This window comes from Lithobates pipiens, unplaced genomic scaffold (genome assembly GCF_037356315.1).
Source record: "Lithobates pipiens isolate NorthernLeopardFrog02 unplaced genomic scaffold, aLitPip1_a1.2 Scaffold_3, whole genome shotgun sequence".
NCBI lineage: Eukaryota > Metazoa > Chordata > Amphibia > Anura > Ranidae > Lithobates > Lithobates pipiens.
In genome coordinates, this window is record NW_027507790.1 from 178,124,520 (window position 1) to 178,142,351 (window position 17,832).

At 42.8% G+C, this 17,832-nt stretch overlaps 1 protein-coding gene across 4 annotated transcripts in view; it reads left to right on the forward strand.

Annotated features, from left to right (window-relative positions):
* Window positions 1–17,832, forward strand: part of POLK (DNA polymerase kappa) — a 192,157-nt gene that overhangs the window by 66,430 nt on the left and 107,895 nt on the right. For 3 of the 4 annotated variants that reach the window (XM_077462548.1, XM_077462550.1, XM_077462549.1), the window contains exons 2-3: window positions 1,909–2,076; window positions 9,552–9,671. In XM_077462548.1, the coding sequence (XP_077318674.1) occupies window positions 1,939–2,076; window positions 9,552–9,671 (258 nt within the window). In that variant the 5' untranslated portion in view covers window positions 1,909–1,938. Of the gene's footprint in view, window positions 1–1,908; window positions 2,077–9,551; window positions 9,672–14,505; window positions 14,639–17,832 lie in introns of those variants that run through there. The other variant, XM_077462551.1, reaches the window with a different exon arrangement.

Sequence of the window (17,832 nt, forward strand, 5' to 3'; positions counted from 1 at the left end):
CTTAGCAAATGTTCAAGGAGCATCAAAGCAACACTTCTTAGTTTTCTAACAAAGATACTTTAAGCTGGCCATATGCTTTTCGATTTTTTTTATTTATTTTTTACAGCTTCCAGGCTGAACGAAAAAAAAAAATTATTTACAGCATGGATAGACAAATCTCTTGCTGCAGTTTTTCTATTCTGACAGCCGGCCCCAGATTCTGTCAGTATAACTGAACAGTGGCCGCATCTGATTGGATGCCACCACTGTTTGGCACGCGATTTGCTGCCTGGCTCCTTCGATTTTTCAGTCAAAGGATGTCAGGGGGAGGGTGGCACCAGGGCCTCCCACAAAGCAAATTTCACATTGTATGGCCAGCTTTACCATTTTAATAAAAAAACAAAAAAGTACAGTGCTTATTAATTATCTGTGAGCATTATGATATGCGCTTTTAATTCTTTAATTATATATTTAATGAATTTGCATTAGCACTGTATTGTTTTTATTCATTTTGTACTCTAAATATCTGGGAACGTTTATTGATACAGCAGCTGGGGTTTTGTTAATAAAAGTGTGGCCAAGACATAAAGCATATACAGCTTTACAATTTTTTTTTTATCTAGGGGACTTTGCTGCTGTTGTATAGGCCATACCAAAGTTTATTCTGGTAGAGGTTTGGATTGGCAAGTAAAGCTGGCCATACACTATGCCAATTTTTGCTAGTTCCTGTCGCCACCCTCCCACCAGGGGCAGCCCGTTCATTAAGGGTGCGCGGGCACCATCCCCCCATCCATCGCCGCCTCCTCCAATCTATGCATTTGGCCCCTTTTAGGACACCCGGCTCATGGATTCCAATGCGGGGGTGGGTGTTTTTTTGAAGCGATAATTAGAGCCAGGGGCTCTAATAGGCTTCAAAATAGGGTGGGCTTGAGGTGCAGATACAGCCCACCCAGGTGTGCTGCAACACACATTAATATTTGCTATTGTAACACTGATCCTCCTCCTGGCCAGTCAGGAAGTGGGTTTTGACACCCGTCACCCGATTGGCTGAAAGGACAGGCGATCCTATTGGATGCCAAGGAGGAAGGGAGGAGCCACACGCTGGAACCGCTGATGGAGGAGAGGACATGAAGCCGCTGCCCACTACCTGTCTAGGTGGGGTAAGTGCCAGACTGACCGGCAAACAGCAGGGGGGAGGTGCCGTCGGGGGGGAGGGGTGGTACAACCAAAAAAAAAAAAAAACACCAGCCACCACTGCCTCCCACCCAACATCTCTCAAAAGAAAATATTTGTTAAAACAGCTGCTGCATCTAATCAGATGCACCCGCAGTGCCTATTTAATTCTGACTGCTGGTACCACCACCAGATTGTCCTTGAACAAAAACCACATTGGGCTCGTAACAAAAAAAAAATTCTATCCTGCTCCTTCAAATTTGTTTATCACTACAGTTGAAAATAAACATGGATTAACCATTAGACAAATGTTCCAAGAAGGCCATTTTTCATACAAAACAGTCTACAGTGTATGGGCCGCTTTAAAAAATATTTCATTCAGACTGTAGTGTAAATGATAAAATCTAACAGTGTATGGCTAGCTTTAAGAGTTGATAAATTTTTTCATAATGCTGAGTGATGAACGGGCATTTTCAATATAACGTATTTTAAAGTTCTTAAAACTTTTTAGTTACCTCCTCTTCTTAATCATTTTTTTAAACAGTTATAGAAGTATGTAGATTGTTGATGCTTTGTCTAGCCACCCAGAAATGGATTCCCAGTTACAATTGCTTGCCGTTTGTTGGGTGTTAGAATGTATAGTAAATGGTCTCATGGCAACCATCTACCATGAATCTGGCATACTCAAAATTTCATGACTTCTTCATTGGAAAGTTAGCTGTTTATGGAAAATAAGAATGATTGATTGTTTTTCAGGTTGTGACCCTTAGATTACAAATCTAAAAAATGGATCAGCAAGATGAGAAAGAGACTGCTCCTAGCAATGACGCTTTCCAATACAGAATGGGTCTCAATGACAACAAGGCTGGGATGGAGGGGCTGGATAAGGAGAAAATCAACAAGATCATCATGGACGCTACAAAAGTGAGTTGGCGTTATATACATTTTTTATTTTTTTTATTTAGGGTCAACACGTAAGCTTGAAGGGGAAGCCCCTATCTATTCTTATTTTACTTCTGTTACTTTACTGTGGATTAAAGCCATACACAGTTTGGTTTTGTTTTTTTAAATACAAAAAAAAAAAATATTTGTGTAACCAAATGTAGCTATGGGAGAAATTGCTTAACGTAAAAAAAATGTACACAAGAAAATTTTGAAGATCAAACGCCACCAGATTAATCCGTTTAAAAAAAAAAATTCTAGTGACCCAGAGCCCTGAATACCAGGGTGCTTAGATATGCTCTAATTGTTTTTACAGTTTTGTCCTTCCTACCTCTCTTGCCCTTTGCTTCGCTATTAGTGAGGCCAGTTGTCAAGATGGGACAGAGCTAGTGAGCACAGGAGCATTTGCATTTTTTAAAGAAAACTGATATGTAGGTCCTCAGAGGTGTACACTCTTTAATGCAATTGGAGAATAGTAGGAAGTGACCCAGATTTGAGCATTATTTGACCAACGCTCTTGGTCCCCTTAAATTTATTCCCCATTTCTACTAGCACCTGGGTATTCAATTATCATAAAAAGATTTATTTTACTAAAATAGAATAACAATGCGTCTTGTACAAATATTGCTCCCCAAATACAAGGTAAAAGCAACAGCAGCCTTAGACTATAAACAGATATGGATAAAGCAAGACTTGCAGAGCATCAGTCTGTAAGAGCCTGGTGAACATCTAATGCCACGTACACACAACTGGACTTTCCAGCAGACTAAGTCTAACGGTCTTCCTGACGGACTTTCGGTGGAGTTCCGATGGACTTTCCGAACGAATGGACATGACCGGACTTTACGGCAGACTAGGTCCGACGGTCTTCCCGACGGACTTGCCCACACACTGACTAAAGTCCGTTCATTTTGAACGTGATGAGGTACGACGGGACCAGAAAAGGAAGTCAATGTCGCCACTTTTATTGAAGAGATTGACACCTTGCGAGCCCCACCGCCTGCTATGGATTTTAAGGGGAACCCCTACGCTGAAAAAACAGAGTGATTGTCCCCCCAAAGTCCATACCAGACCCTTATCCGAGCACGCAGCCTGGCCGGTCCAGAAAGGGGGTGGGGACAATTAAGCCCCCCCCTCCTGAACCGTACCAGGCTGCATGCCCTCAACATGGGAGGTGGGTGCTTTGGGGAAGGGGGCGCCCCCCCACCCCAAAGCACCTTGTCCCCATGTTAATGAGGCCTTTTCCCAACAACCCTGGCCATAGGTTGTCGGGGTCTGCGGGTGGGGGGCTCATCGGGAATCTGGGAGCACTCTTTAATAAGGGGGCCCCCCACCCTATGTGAATAAGTATGAGGTACATAGTACCCCTACCCATTTACCTGGGGGTAGAAAAAAGTGTGAATAAAAAAAACACACTAGACAGGTTTTTAAAAGTAATTTATTGGGCAGCTCCGGGGGTCTCTTCCGTCTTCAGGGGTCTCTTCCAACTCCTCCGCTCTCTCTGGCCTCTTCTCCCGCTCTCCAATTCTTCTCTCGGGCTCCTCCGCTATCGTCTGCTCTTTTGCCGCTCTTTTGCTAGTGATGGCCCGGTCTTTTCCGTCGTCTTCCTCGCTGTTGACGGCGCAGTTCCAGCAAGTTGACGGCACAGTCCTAGCATGCGCGGGGACCCCGCCCCTTATGACGGCACAGTCCCGTGGCATGTTGATACTGTGCCGTCATGAGGGGCGGGGTTACAGCGGGAGAGAGCGTGATGTCAACATTGGAAGAGAACAGGGAGGAAGATGACAGAAAAGACCGGGCCACCACTAGCAAAAGATCAACAAAAAAGCAGAAGATATTGGAGAATCCAGGAGAACCGGAGAGCGAGAGAAGAGGCCAGAGAGCGGGAGACGAGGCCGGAGAGAGCAGAGGAGTCGGAAGAGACACCCGAAGCTGCCTAATAAATTACTTTAAAACCCTGTCTAGTGTGTTTTTTTTTTTATTGATACTTTTTTCCCCCAGATGAATGGGTAGGGGTACAAAGTACCCCATACTTATTCACATAGGGTGGGGTACCGGAATCTGGGGGACCCCCTTATTAAAGGGAGCTCCCGGATTCCGTTAAGCCCCCTGCCCACAGACCCCGACAACCAACGGCCAGGGTTGTCGGGAAGAGGCCCTTGTCCTCATCAACATGGGGACAAGGTGCTTTGGGGTGTGGGGGCCACAGGGCGCCCCCTTCCCCAAGGCTCCCACCCCCATGTTGACAGTGGGTACGGTTCGGGGGGGGCGCTCGCTCTTCCCCACCCCCTTTCCTGACCGGCCGGGCTGCATGCTCGGATAAGGGTCTGGTGTGGACTTTGGGGGGACTCCCACGCCATTTTTTCGGCATAGGGGGTTCCCTACCCCCACACCGTTTTTACGGTGTAGGCAGTTCCCCTTAAAATCCATACCAGACCTAAGGGACATTGTCACTTCTCACTCGCGCTCGCTGCAATAGGAAAATGTGTTTTTCCTATTGCAGCGAGCGTGAGATGTACAGTACCCTGTAGCTGAGAACCAGCGCGATAGGATCAGAAACATTCTCGCGGGCAGGTGCTGTAGCTGCCCTTTTGTCGTATTTGGTCCGTTGGACCAGCATACAGACGAACGGGTTTCCCGCTAGGAACTGGATCGGGCAGAGTTCCAACGGGAAGATTTAAAACATGTGCTAATTCTAGGTCCGTCTGATTTAAAAAAAGAAAAAAAAAAAAAGTCAGATGAAGCCCACACAGGATCAGAATGTCAGACGTCGGACCTATTCTGCCGGAAAGACCAGTCGTGTGTACATGGCATTAGATGACATATATATATATATATATAACAGATATATAACAACTCTGTGGTCTGAAATAATGGATATGAGCAGGAGGCATGGCACAAAAAAAAAAAAAATTCAAGACGGCTATTACACTGTAAAGAGTCTACTGAAGCACGTAGAGGCAAGAAGCAAAGACAAAAGAATGAGAAAGGGAGACAACAGGAAGGGGAATTCAAGAAGGGAGTGGAATCTGGGACTCGAGAAAAGATTTCATAATCTTAATAAACAAGATACAAGATAAAAAAAAAAAATTAACGAGATAAGCCTAGTAAATTAATACTTTTTCCTTAAGATTGGAACCTTACAGTTTTTAAGGGAAGTTACAAACTCTTATTCCCTGTACACACAACCGGACTTTCCAGCTGACTAGGTCCGACTGACTTCCCGCCGGAATTTCGGTGGAGTTCCGGTGGACTTCCAAATGAACGTACTTGCCCACACACATACTAAAGTCCATTAATTTTGAACGTGATGAGTTACGGCGGGACTAGAAAATGAAGTCAATCTCGTCGCTTTTATCGGCGAGATTGACACCTTGCGAGCCCCATTGCCTGGTATGGATTTTAAGGGGAAGCCCCTACGCTGAAAAATGGCATGGGGGTCCCCCCAAGGTCCATACCAGATCCTTATCCGAGCATGCAGCCCGGCCGGTCAGGAAAGGGGGTGAGGATGAGCATGCGCCCCCCCCCCCCCCCCAACCGTACCAGGTTGCATGCCCATGTTAGTTGGGAGTTGGGGGTGGGTGCTTTTGGGAAGGGGGCGCTCTGCGAGCCTCTTCCCCACAACCTTGGCTGTTGGTTGTCGGTGTCTGCGGGTGGGGGGCTTATCAGAATCCGGGAGCCACCTTTAATAAGATGGCCCCCACATCCCAGCCCCCCACCATATGTGAATAAGTATGGGGTACATTACACAACTACCCATTCACCTGGGGGAAAGAAAGTCAATAAAAAGTTTTTTAAAGTAGTTCATTAGGCAGCTCCAGGGGTCTCTTCCAACTTCTCTGTGCTTTTCTGGTTCTTCTCCTGCTCTCCGAATCTTCTCCCGGGCTCCTCTGCTATCTTCTGCTCTTTTGCGGCTCTTTTGCTAGCGGTGGCTTGGTTTTCTCCTTCTTCGTCATCATCTTCTTCCTTCTTCTGTTCTTCTGATATTGACACAACGCTCTCTCCCGCTGTAATGCTGTGGACATGGTGCAAAACGACTTATATAGGCGTAAGGGACGGAGTCACCGGGTGGTGTCACCTCTCTTGTGCTCGCTGCAATAGGAAAATGTGTTTTTCCTATTGCAGCGAGTGCGAGACGTACAGTATCCTGCAGCCGAGAACCAGCGCGATAGGATCGCACTAAAAGCATTCTTGTGGGCAGGTGCTGTAGCTGCCCTTTTGTCGTATTTGGTCCGTTGGACCAGCATACAGACGAACGGGTTTCCCGCTAGGAACTGGATCGGGCAGAGTTCCAACGGGAAGATTTAAAACATGTGCTAATTCTAGGTCCGTCTGATTTAAAAAAAGAAAAAAAAAAAAGTCAGATGAAGCCCACACAGGATCAGAATGTCAGACGTCGGACCTATTCTGCCGGAAAGACCAGTCGTGTGTACATGGCATTAGATGACATATATATATATATATATATATATATATATATATATATATATATATATATAACAGATATATAACAACTCTGTGGTCTGAAATAATGGATATGAGCAGGAGGCATGGCACAAAAAAAAATAAAAATTCAAGACGGCTATTACACTGTAAAGAGTCTACTGAAGCACGTAGAGGCAAGAAGCAAAGACAAAAGAATGAGAAAGGGAGACAACAGGAAGGGGAATTCAAGAAGGGAGTGGAATCTGGGACTCGAGAAAAGATTTCATAATCTTAATAAACAAGATACAAGATAAAAAAAAAAAATTAACGAGATAAGCCTAGTAAATTAATACTTTTTCCTTAAGATTGGAACCTTACAGTTTTTAAGGGAAGTTACAAACTCTTATTCCCTGTACACACAACCGGACTTTCCAGCTGACTAGGTCCGACTGACTTCCCGCCGGAATTTCGGTGGAGTTCCGGTGGACTTCCAAATGAACGTACTTGCCCACACACATACTAAAGTCCGTTAATTTTGAACGTGATGAGTTACGGCGGGACTAGAAAATGAAGTCAATCTCGTCGCTTTTATCGGCGAGATTGACACCTTGCGAGCCCCATTGCCTGGTATGGATTTTAAGGGGAAGCCCCTACGCTGAAAAATGGCATGGGGGTCCCCCCAAGGTCCATACCAGATCCTTATCCGAGCATGCAGCCCAGCCGGTCAGGAAAGGGGGTGAGGATGAGCATGCGCCCCCCCCCCCAACCGTACCAGGTTGCATGCCCATGTTAGTTGGGAGTTGGGGGTGGGTGCTTTTGGGAAGGGGGCGCTCTGCGAGCCTCTTCCCCACAACCTTGGCTGTTGGTTGTCGGTGTCTGCGGGTGGGGGGCTTATCAGAATCCGGGAGCCACCTTTAATAAGATGGCCCCCACATCCCAGCCCCCCACCATATGTGAATAAGTATGGGGTACATTGCACAACTACCCATTCACCTGGGGGAAAGAAAGTCAATAAAAAGTTTTTTAAAGTAGTTCATTAGGCAGCTCCAGGGGTCTCTTCCAACTTCTCTGTGCTTTTCTGGTTCTTCTCCTGCTCTCCGAATCTTCTCCCGGGCTCCTCTGCTATCTTCTGCTCTTTTGCGGCTCTTTTGCTAGCGGTGGCTTGGTTTTCTCCTTCTTCGTCATCATCTTCTTCCTTCTTCTGTTCTTCTGATATTGACACAACGCTCTCTCCCGCTGTAATGCTGTGGACATGGTGCAAAACGACTTATATAGGCGTAAGGGACGGAGTCACCGGGTGGTGTCACCTCTCTTGTGCTCGCTGCAATAGGAAAATGTGTTTTTCCTATTGCAGCGAGTGCGAGACGTACAGTATCCTGCAGCCGAGAACCAGCGCGATAGGATCGCACTAAAAGCATTCTTGTGGGCAGGTGCTGTAGCTACCCTTTTGTCGTATTTGGTCCGTTGGACCAGCATACAGACGAACGGGTTTCCCGCTAGGAACTGGGTCCGGTGGGGTTTCCGGCGGGAAAATTTAAAACCTGTTCCATTTCTAAAGTCCGTCCGGATTTTTGGCAAGCAAAGGTCCGATGGAGCCCACACACTATTGAATTGTCTGACTGATTCATTCTGTCGGACCTTTGCAGTCAAAAAGTCCAGTCGTGTGTACGTGGCATAAGCACTAGTTTTGATTAAACTGCTGAATGAAAAATTTGTGATTTTTTACAATTCATTGTTAAAGAGGAAGTAAACCCTGATGAGTTTACTTCCTCTTTCATTCCCTGCAAAGGTAAAGCATAATGGACTACTATGCATCGCATAGTAGTCCATTATGTCTCGCTTACCTGACACAGGAGCCAGTGAAGTCACCGCTGTCCCCTGTAGTCCGCTGCATCCATCTTCTCGGTGGGTCTCGCTGCTCCGCCACTGTCATTCGGCGAAGCCGCAATGACGTCACTCCTGCGCATGCGCACGGGAGCCGCCACTCGCGGCATATCGCTGTTGACTGCGGCGCGCTCAGTGCGCCTGCGCGCCGCTGTCTACGGCGGCTGCGCCGTAGACAGCGGTGCCTGTCTTTCGGCAAATATCTCCTAAACCATGTAGGTTTAGGAGATATTTCTTGGACCTACAGGTAAGTCTTAATCTAGGCTTACCTGTAGGTCAAAGTGTGTTGTAAGGGTTTACAACCACTTTAAATGTTAAAGTGTTGCTAAACCCAAAACTGTAAATTCATTCTTTCTATACAGTAAAGCATGCTAGGGGACAAGCTGAACATGCTTAGTTTGGTGTATATTGCTACAGAGTTTTTTTTTTTCTTCCTTGGGAGAGTGCATTTGATCCACACAGGGCCAATCGGCACTGTCCAGACAGAGGGTCAGGGGTCCTGCATTCTCATAGAACAATTGTGGGAAAATGAAAACTCCTCCTACAAGCTTTAAACAGACACTGATAGAAGTCACAAGACTGCTATATACTGCTAATGAGAAATGGTATTTAGCAGTTTATAATATATAGCTTTATAGTCCGTTAACCCCAATTACCTATGGATAAAAGGCTAAAAAATGAATGCGACCTGTCACAACCTAAAACTAACATCCGCATGCCTCCATCCCTAAATATATGCTAGAAAAATTAGAAAATAGAGTTGGGACTTTACATGAGGCATGTTGATGTGTATGATGAAATAAATATAAATGTAAATACATTTTATGTCACAATCCCGTATGGGCAATTCATGATCGTAACGATGGTAAGCATGGTTAATCAATAAGATAAAACATGTATGATATCAAATATAATCATAGAAAATCAATATAATTCATAAAGTAATAATATATTTAATAATAAATAATTCATTACTAGACATGATTTGTGACAGACAATGAGAATCATAAAAAGTCAAGTACATAAAAGTAATGGATACATAATTCATGTAATATATACAGACAATAAACATGTTGATTTATTGCAGTTATTGGAGCAAGCTTTTCTCCCATACCTATGGATAAGGTACAGTTATATTTGTTTTGCAGGGCTCAAGATTTTATGAAAATGAGCTCAAGAAAGACCAGCAAGTTAAGCAGCGCATTGAGAAAATACTTCAACAAAAAGCCTTGCTCACCAGTTCACAAATCAGTAAAGCTCAAATTCAGGTACTCATATGTTTACCTCCTTTTTTTTTTTTTGTTATGCTTTTTATATAATTTCAGGAACTTTTAGTAAAGGTATACCATAATACCATATTTAAATAAAATCTGCTTATTTTTGCTGATAAATATTTGAGAGGCATCCAATAGTCCTTTTCCAGCAAAGTATATACCTTTTATGCATTCACTGACCTATATAAACCAGCAAAAATCCCAACAGATGCTCTATTGAATAAACCTATTACAAGTTATGTTAAGGAGACATCAAAAACACATTTCACAAATAATTTTGGTTTTGGAAATTGTAATCACCAAGTCATAAAAAGCCTATTTAGTCGTTTTGACACTGATGAAGACCAAAATTAATTTGAATTGAGGCGAGGAACAACCTTCACAATCATTTTAACTTCTCCTTTGGTTTCCTCCCGCCACCTTCACCTTTTTTTAATTTAACTTTTGTTTTGTTTTTTTATAGGTAGAAACAATGCATACCTGTTCTACCTTTTAAGAGATTATAATTGTTAAGAAAACACTGGCACTCGACAGAGGCTTTTCTCTTTGAATATAATATGCAAAGTCCTGCACAAAGTAATTAGTTCCAGTATTTATTTTTAAAAAAATAGTTTAAAACAAATACTCTTCTAACACGTTTTGGATGAATACCGCCTTTAGTCATAGCTGATGCATATGTAAAAAAGCACACAGGTTAAGCCTCCATCTCCTACCCTCCTGGGAGGGAACATAATTCAAACCAAAAACATCTGTGTGAAATTATAACAAAGGCTAAAATAGGCACAGTATTATAAAAATATATAAAAACTTGTATCATATAGACCTGTAAAAACAGAATACTTAAATGTAGAGATCCAGATGTTTAACATTTCTAAAGTATCAATAGTGGGATCCATTAAATGTGAGGTATTTACCTGTCGATATTGCTGGATGCGCATAAATACTAAAGCCTAGTACACAACAGTAGTTTTTTTTTTTTTTTTTCAAGAGGAGCTGCTGTACCAGCTATTCGATGTTAGTACAGTGATCTCTCTTGCTGTTCTATTGTGTTCTGACAGGGGGATGGTCCCCACCAAAACACTCCGGCCAATGGTTGAGAGCACTGATCAGGAGCCAATCAGCAGACCTTCTTCGGTCATGCCCCTTGGACAGAAGCCAGCCAAACTCCAGTACACATGAGCCAAATATCGTCCGGTTTCTGTTGAACCCGATATTTGGCCCATGTGTACTAGGCTTAAGGGTTCAGTTATAAAATATTATATGTGTGAATGTCTCAGCATCAATGCAAAAGTCACCCATAATGTTTGTAGTACAGTGGGGACGGAAAGTATTCAGACCCCTTTACATTTTTCACTCTTTGTTATATTGCAGCCATTTGCTAAAGTCATTTAAGTTCATTTTTTTCCTCATTAATGTACACACAACACTCATATTGACAGAAAAACACAGAATTGTTGAAATTTTTGCAGATTTATTAAAAAAGAAAAACTGAAATATCACATGGTCCTAAGTATTCAGACCCTTTGCTCAGTTTTCAGTAGAAGCACCCTTTTGATCTAATACAGCCATGAGTGTTTTTGGGAAAGATGCAACAAGTTTTTCACACCTGGATTTGGGGATCCTCTGCCATTCCTCCTTGCAGATCCTCTCCAGTTCTGTCAGGTTGGATGGTCAATTGGGTTTAAGTCAGGGCTCTGGCTGGGCCATTCAAGAACAGTCACGGAGTTGTTGTGAAGCCACTCCTTTGTTATTTTAGCTGTGTGCTTGGGGTCATTGTCTTGTTGGAAGGTAAACCTTCAGCCCAGTCTGAGGTCCTGAGCACTCTGGAGAAGGTTTTCATCCAGGCTATCCCTGTACTTGGCCGCATTCATCTTTCCCTCGATTGCAAACAGTCGTCCTGTCCCTGCAGCTGAAAAACACCCCCACAGCATGATACTGCCACCACCATGCTTCACTGTTGGGACTGTATTGGACAGGTGATGAGCTGTGCCTGGTTTTCTCCACACATACCGCTTAGAATTAAGGCCAGAAAGTTCTATCTTGGTCTCATCAGACCAGAGAATCTTATTTCTCACCATCTTGGAGTCCTTCAGGTGTTTTTTTTTTTTAGCAAACTCCATGCAGGCTTTCATGTGTCTTGCACTGAGGAGAGGCTTCTGTCGGGCCACTCTGCCATAAAGCCCCTACTGGCGGAGGGCTGCAGCGATGGTTGACTTTCTACAACTTTCTCCCATCTCCCAACTGCATCTCTGGAGCTCAGCCACAGTGATCTTTGGGTTCTTCTTTACCTCTCTCACCAAGGCTCTTCTCCCCCAATAGCTCAGTTTGGCTGGACAGCCAAATCTAAGGAGAGTTCTGGTCATCCCAAACATCTTCCATTTAGGGATTATGGAGGCCACTGTACTCTTGGGGACCTTAAGTGCAGCAGAAATTTTTTTGTAACCTTGGCCAGATCTGTGCCTTGACACAATTCTGTCTCTTCATATTTTTCTTTTATAACCACTTCGCGCCAGGTAGACGTCCTGGGACGACCTCGACTTTCCGGGGTTATATCTGAACTATGCCTGAGGCTACAAACATCATTCAGATATCGTCATTTTCAGCCAGCGATTCCCTGCACCATAAGAATGATCATAGCGGCTGTTCCACCGCTTGATCGTTCTTATGGGCAGCAGAAGGGTTACACCCCCCCCCTCCCGTGCTTCTACCGACTCACCGCTTCCATCGGTGAGTCGGACACAGGATCCGCCGACCCCCGGATAATGATCATAGAGATTCCCGGTGGGCCAGATGGCCCGGAGGCCGGGCGCGATGTTATGACATCACGCCCGGCCTCTGCATTCAAATAACAGTGCCGCCTCGGCTGAGAAGCCGTGATCGTTTTTTTTTTTTTTTTTTTGTTTTTGCTTTTTATTTTAGGCTTCCCAGCCTAGAGGTGAGATGTGGGGTCTTATTGACCCCATATCTCACTGTCAATAGGTCAGATCAAGCCATATTCCTATTACAAGGGATGTTTATATTCCTTGTAATAGGAATAAAAGTAATCAAATTATTATTTTTTTTTTAAAGTGTCAAACTAAAAAAATAAATGTAAAATTAACATTAAAAAAAAGTAAAGCGCCCACATATGAAAACGGTACGTAAGTCCCGCCCACATATGAAAACAGTGTGCAAATCACACATGTGAGGTATCGACACGAACGTTAGAGCGAGAGCAATAATTCTAGCCCTAGACCTCCTCTGTAACTCAAATCATGTAACCAGTAAAAAAAATTAAAGCGTCGCCTATGGGGATTTTTAACCACTTCCCGACCGGCACATGCCGATGTACGTCGGCAGAATGGCACTGGCAGGCCTACTGGCGTACAGCCGGTGCTTGCATGCCGGTCGGGACCACCGTGAGTCCAGTCATGGGTCCCACAGAATTGATTGCCGCGGGCATACCCGCGATCGTCTCACGGGGCGGCTGAATGACGAGATGCCGTTGTAAACAACATCTCCCCGTTCTGCCTAGCAAAAAGTGATGCTGATCTCTGCTCCAGAGATCAGTGTTCACTAAAACAAAGCCCAGCCCCCCACAGTTAATAACACACCCCTAGGAACACTTAAACCCTACACTGCCACCCACTGGTTAACCCCTTCGCTGCCAGTGTCATTTACACAGGAATCACTGCATTTGTATAGCAGTGATTGCTGTATAAATGAAAATGGTCCCAAAAAATGTGTCAAAAATGTCCTATGTGTCCACCATAATGTCGCAGTCACAATAAAAATCGCCGATCGCCGCCATTACTAGTAAAAAAAAAAAAAATGCCATAAAACTACCCCCTATTTTGTAAACGCTTTAACTTTTGCGCAAACCAATCAATCTCTTATTGCGATTTTTTTTAAATTTTTTTTACGCAAAATATGAAGAAGAATACGTATCGGCCTAAACTGAGGGGACATTTTTTTTTTTATATATTTTTGGGTTTTTTTTTTTTTTTAACAAAAAGTAGAAAATAATGCGTTTTTTTTCAAAATTGTCACTCTATTTTTGTTTATAGCGCAAAAAATAAAAACCGCAGGGGTGATCAAATACCACCAAAAGAAAGCTCTATTTGTGGGAAAAAAAGGACGTCGATTTTGTTTGGGAGCCATGTCGCATGACCGCGCAATTGTCAGTTAAAGTGACGCAGTGCCGAATCGCAAAAAGTGGTCTGGTCTTTAGCCAGCAAAATGGTCCAGTCTGAAAGTGGTTAAATACCAAAGTTTGGCGCCATTCCACGAGTGCTTGCAATTTTGAAGCGTGACATGTTGGGTATCTATTGACTCGGCGTATCTTCATCTTTCACATTATGCAAAAGAATTGGGCTAACTTTACTGTTTTTTTTTTTTAAGCATGAAACTGTTTTTTTTTTTCTAAAAAAAAAGTGTTTGAAAAATTCCTGCGCAAATACCGTGCGAGATAAAAAATTGCAACTACCGCCATTGTATTCTCTAGGGTCTTTGCTAAAAGAACATATAATGTTTGGGGGTTCTATGTAATTTTCTAGCAAAAAAATTATGAATTTTACATGTAGGAGAGAAATGTCAGAATTGGCCTGGGCGCGAAGTGGTTAATAAATCTTCAAAACTGTCAGCAATTCTGTGTTTTCTGTCTATATGGGGTACTGTGTGGACATTAATGAGGAAAAAATGAACTTAAAGGGGTTGTAAAGCTTTGTTTTTTATTTTCTAAATAGGTTCCTTTAAGCTAATGCATTGTTGGTTCACTTACCTTTTCCTTCGATTTCCCTTCTAAATGTTTTTTTTTTCTTTGTCTGAATTTCTCACTTCCTGTTTCTCCTCAGTAAACTTCACACCATCATCCGAGCGGTGTTTAGTCAGCCAGAACAGCTTACTGAGGAGGACAGGAAGTGAGAAATTCAGACAAAGAAAACAAAAAAAAAAAACATTTAGAAGAGAAACCGAAGGAAAAGGTAAGTGAACCAACAATGCACTAGCTTAAAGGAACCTATTTAGAAAATAAAAAAACTAACCTTTACAACCCCTTTAAATGATTTTAGCAAATGACTGCAATATAACAAAGAGTGAAAAATTTAAGGCACTCTGAATACTTTCCGTCCCCACTGTATGTGTGAAATGTCTGTTTTAAAATTGTTGCCTTTCACAGGGTGGCTAAAAATCATTTAAACAAAAATGGATTTGTTTGATTTTTAAATCAAATTTTTTTAGATTTTTATAATTTTTTTAAAAATTTTCTTTATTTTCCATAGTGCATTTTACAGCCAAAGTAACAAACAGCAATATAAAATAAAATCAGCTTACAGAAAGGGTCACACAATGTGATCAACATATCAACTGCCCCACTAATACACAGTATGGGCTGCACGAAGGAATAGCATAGTGAAGAAAATGTTGACAGGGCATAGAGCCAGGAAGGCATCCAACCAGCTACATGATAGACCCAAACATATATTCATAGAATCAAAACTATGCAACAAAATAAAACTCTTAGCCCTTGTACACATGGTCGGACATTCTGACAACCAAATCCGTTGGATTTTGTCCGATGGATTTTGTTCGAAACTGTTGCATACACACAGTCGGACAAAGATGTCGGAAAATCCAATTGTACATAACGTGATGACGTTATTTCGTTACGACGGGACTACGTTCAGGCTAGTAGCCAATAGCTTTGGTCTAGGAATTTGATCTGAGCATGCGTGGCACTTTGTCCATTGGAGTAGGCTATACATGATTGGAGTATGTCCGATCGGAGCATTTTGTCGGAAAATTGTACCGGGAAGTTGGAAAAGTTGGTCCGTCGGATATTCCGACGGAAACAGTCCGATGGAGACCACACACAGTTGGAATATCCGACAAAACGGTCCGATGGGACACATTGCGTCAGAATCTCCGACCGTGTGTACAAGGGCTTTCAGTATATCGAGAGGCAGGGCATCTTGATGGCCAGCTGGGCCCAGAGATGGGACTCTGAGGCAGGGATCATGCAAGCGAGGATATTCGTAGTATCTGAATAATACAGCCCATAACTGAGCCAAGTATACAGAGAAGGGGGGCAGTCAGAAGGTAAGAGGGTAGGGGGTGAGGTATCTAGTGCGAGATAAGAATGTAACCAAGAGCAGAGAGAAAGGGAAAAGACGGGTAGTGTCTCCCACCCAGAGATCACATTTATTTTAATAAAAATACATTTGGAGTAAAAATCTATGTAAAGATAGATTTCTATTTAAAATACATTAATAATCGAGCCTTTTTACTAGTGATTTAAATCTTGATTTTAATCGACTTGATTTAAATCAAATCCTCCCTGGGGCATATCGAACATTTGATCCTACAAAAAAAAAAAAACCTTAACATTAGACCACAAAAGGTGCACCCCATGCACAATGGGCATGTAGCCCCCCTGCATGGGGCTCTGGCTTTTAGCTGTGGGTGGAGAGCACAGGTGTCCAGTCCAGCTCCATTGCTGGCATCCTGTCAAACTCTAGAAGCTGACAGCTACGACTGGATGGGGCACCTGACAGCACAGACATTTTAGGGCAGTATGCACCCTGGAAGAAGAGGATTCGTCTTGGGCCTCACAAAATAATCCACTGACAATAAAGGATAGCTGATTAGTAGAAAAAGCCGGACAGATCCCAAGTTAACGATTACTGATATAGATAATATACCTCTCTGAGTAACAAACCTTCATTAACCACTTCAGCCCCGGACCAATTAACAGCCTCAGGACCAGAGGTCTTTTTACAATTTCGCACTGCACTGCTTTAACTGGTAATTGCGCCGTCATGCAATGTTGTACCCAAACGAAATTTGCGTCATTTTCTTCCCACAAATAGAGCTTTCTTTTGATGGTATTTGATTGCCTCTGCGATTTTTATTTTTTGCTATATAACTGGAAAAAGACCGAAAATTTTGAGAAAAAATGATATTTTCTACTTTTTGTTATAAGAAAATCGAATAAACTCAATTTTAGTCATACATTTAGGGCAAAATTTATTTAGCCACATGTCTTTAGTAAAAAAAATGTCAATAAGCAAATATTTATTGGTTTGCGCAAAAGTTATAGCGTCTACAAACTAGAGTACATTTTCTGGAATTTACACAGCTTTTAATTTACGACTGCCTATCTCATTTCTTGAGGTGCTAAAATGGCAGGGCAGTACAAACCCCCCCAAATGACCCCATTTTGGAAAGTAGACACCCCAAGGAAGTTTTGGAGAGGCATGTTGAGCCCATTGAATATTTTTTTTTTGTCCCAAGTGTTTGAATGACACAAAAAAAAAAAAAAGTTTACAAAAAGTTGTCACTAAATGATATATTGCTCACACATGCCATAGTTATATGTGGAATTGCAGCCCAAAATATATTCTGCTGCTTCTCCTGAGTACGGGGATACCACATATGTGGGACTTTTTGGGAGTCTAGCCGTGTACGGCACCCCGAAAACCAATCACTGCCTTCAGGATTTCTAAGGGTGCAAATTTTTGATTTCACTCCTCACTACCTATCACAGTTTCGAAGGCCATAAAATGCCAAAATAACACAAAACCCCCCCCCAAATGACCCCATTTTGGAAAGTAGACACCCCAAGGAAGTTGTGGAGGGGCATGTTGAGCCCATTGAATATTTTTTTTTTTGTCCCAAGTGATTGAATAATGACACAAAAAAAAAAGTTTACAAAAAGTTGTCACTAAATGATATATTGCTCACACATGCCATAGTTATATGTGGAATTGCACCCCAAAATATATTCTGCTGCTTCTCCTGAGTACGAGGATACCACATATGTGGGACTTTTTGGGAGTCTAGCTGGGTACGGCACCCCGAAAACCAATCACTGCCTTCAGTGTTTCTATGGGTGCAAATTTTTGATTTCACTCCTCACTACCTATCACAGTTTTGAAGGCCAGAAAATGCCAAAATAGCATAACCCCCCCCCCCCCCCCAAATGACCCCATTTTGAAAAGTAGACACCCCAAGCTATTTACTGAGAGGCATGTTGAGTCCATGAAATATGTTATATTTTGCCACAAGTTGCAGGAATTTTACAATTTTTTTTTTTTTTTTGCACAAAGTTGTCACTAAATATATTGCTCACACATGCTATGGGCATAAGTCAAATGACACCCCAAAATAAATTCTGCTG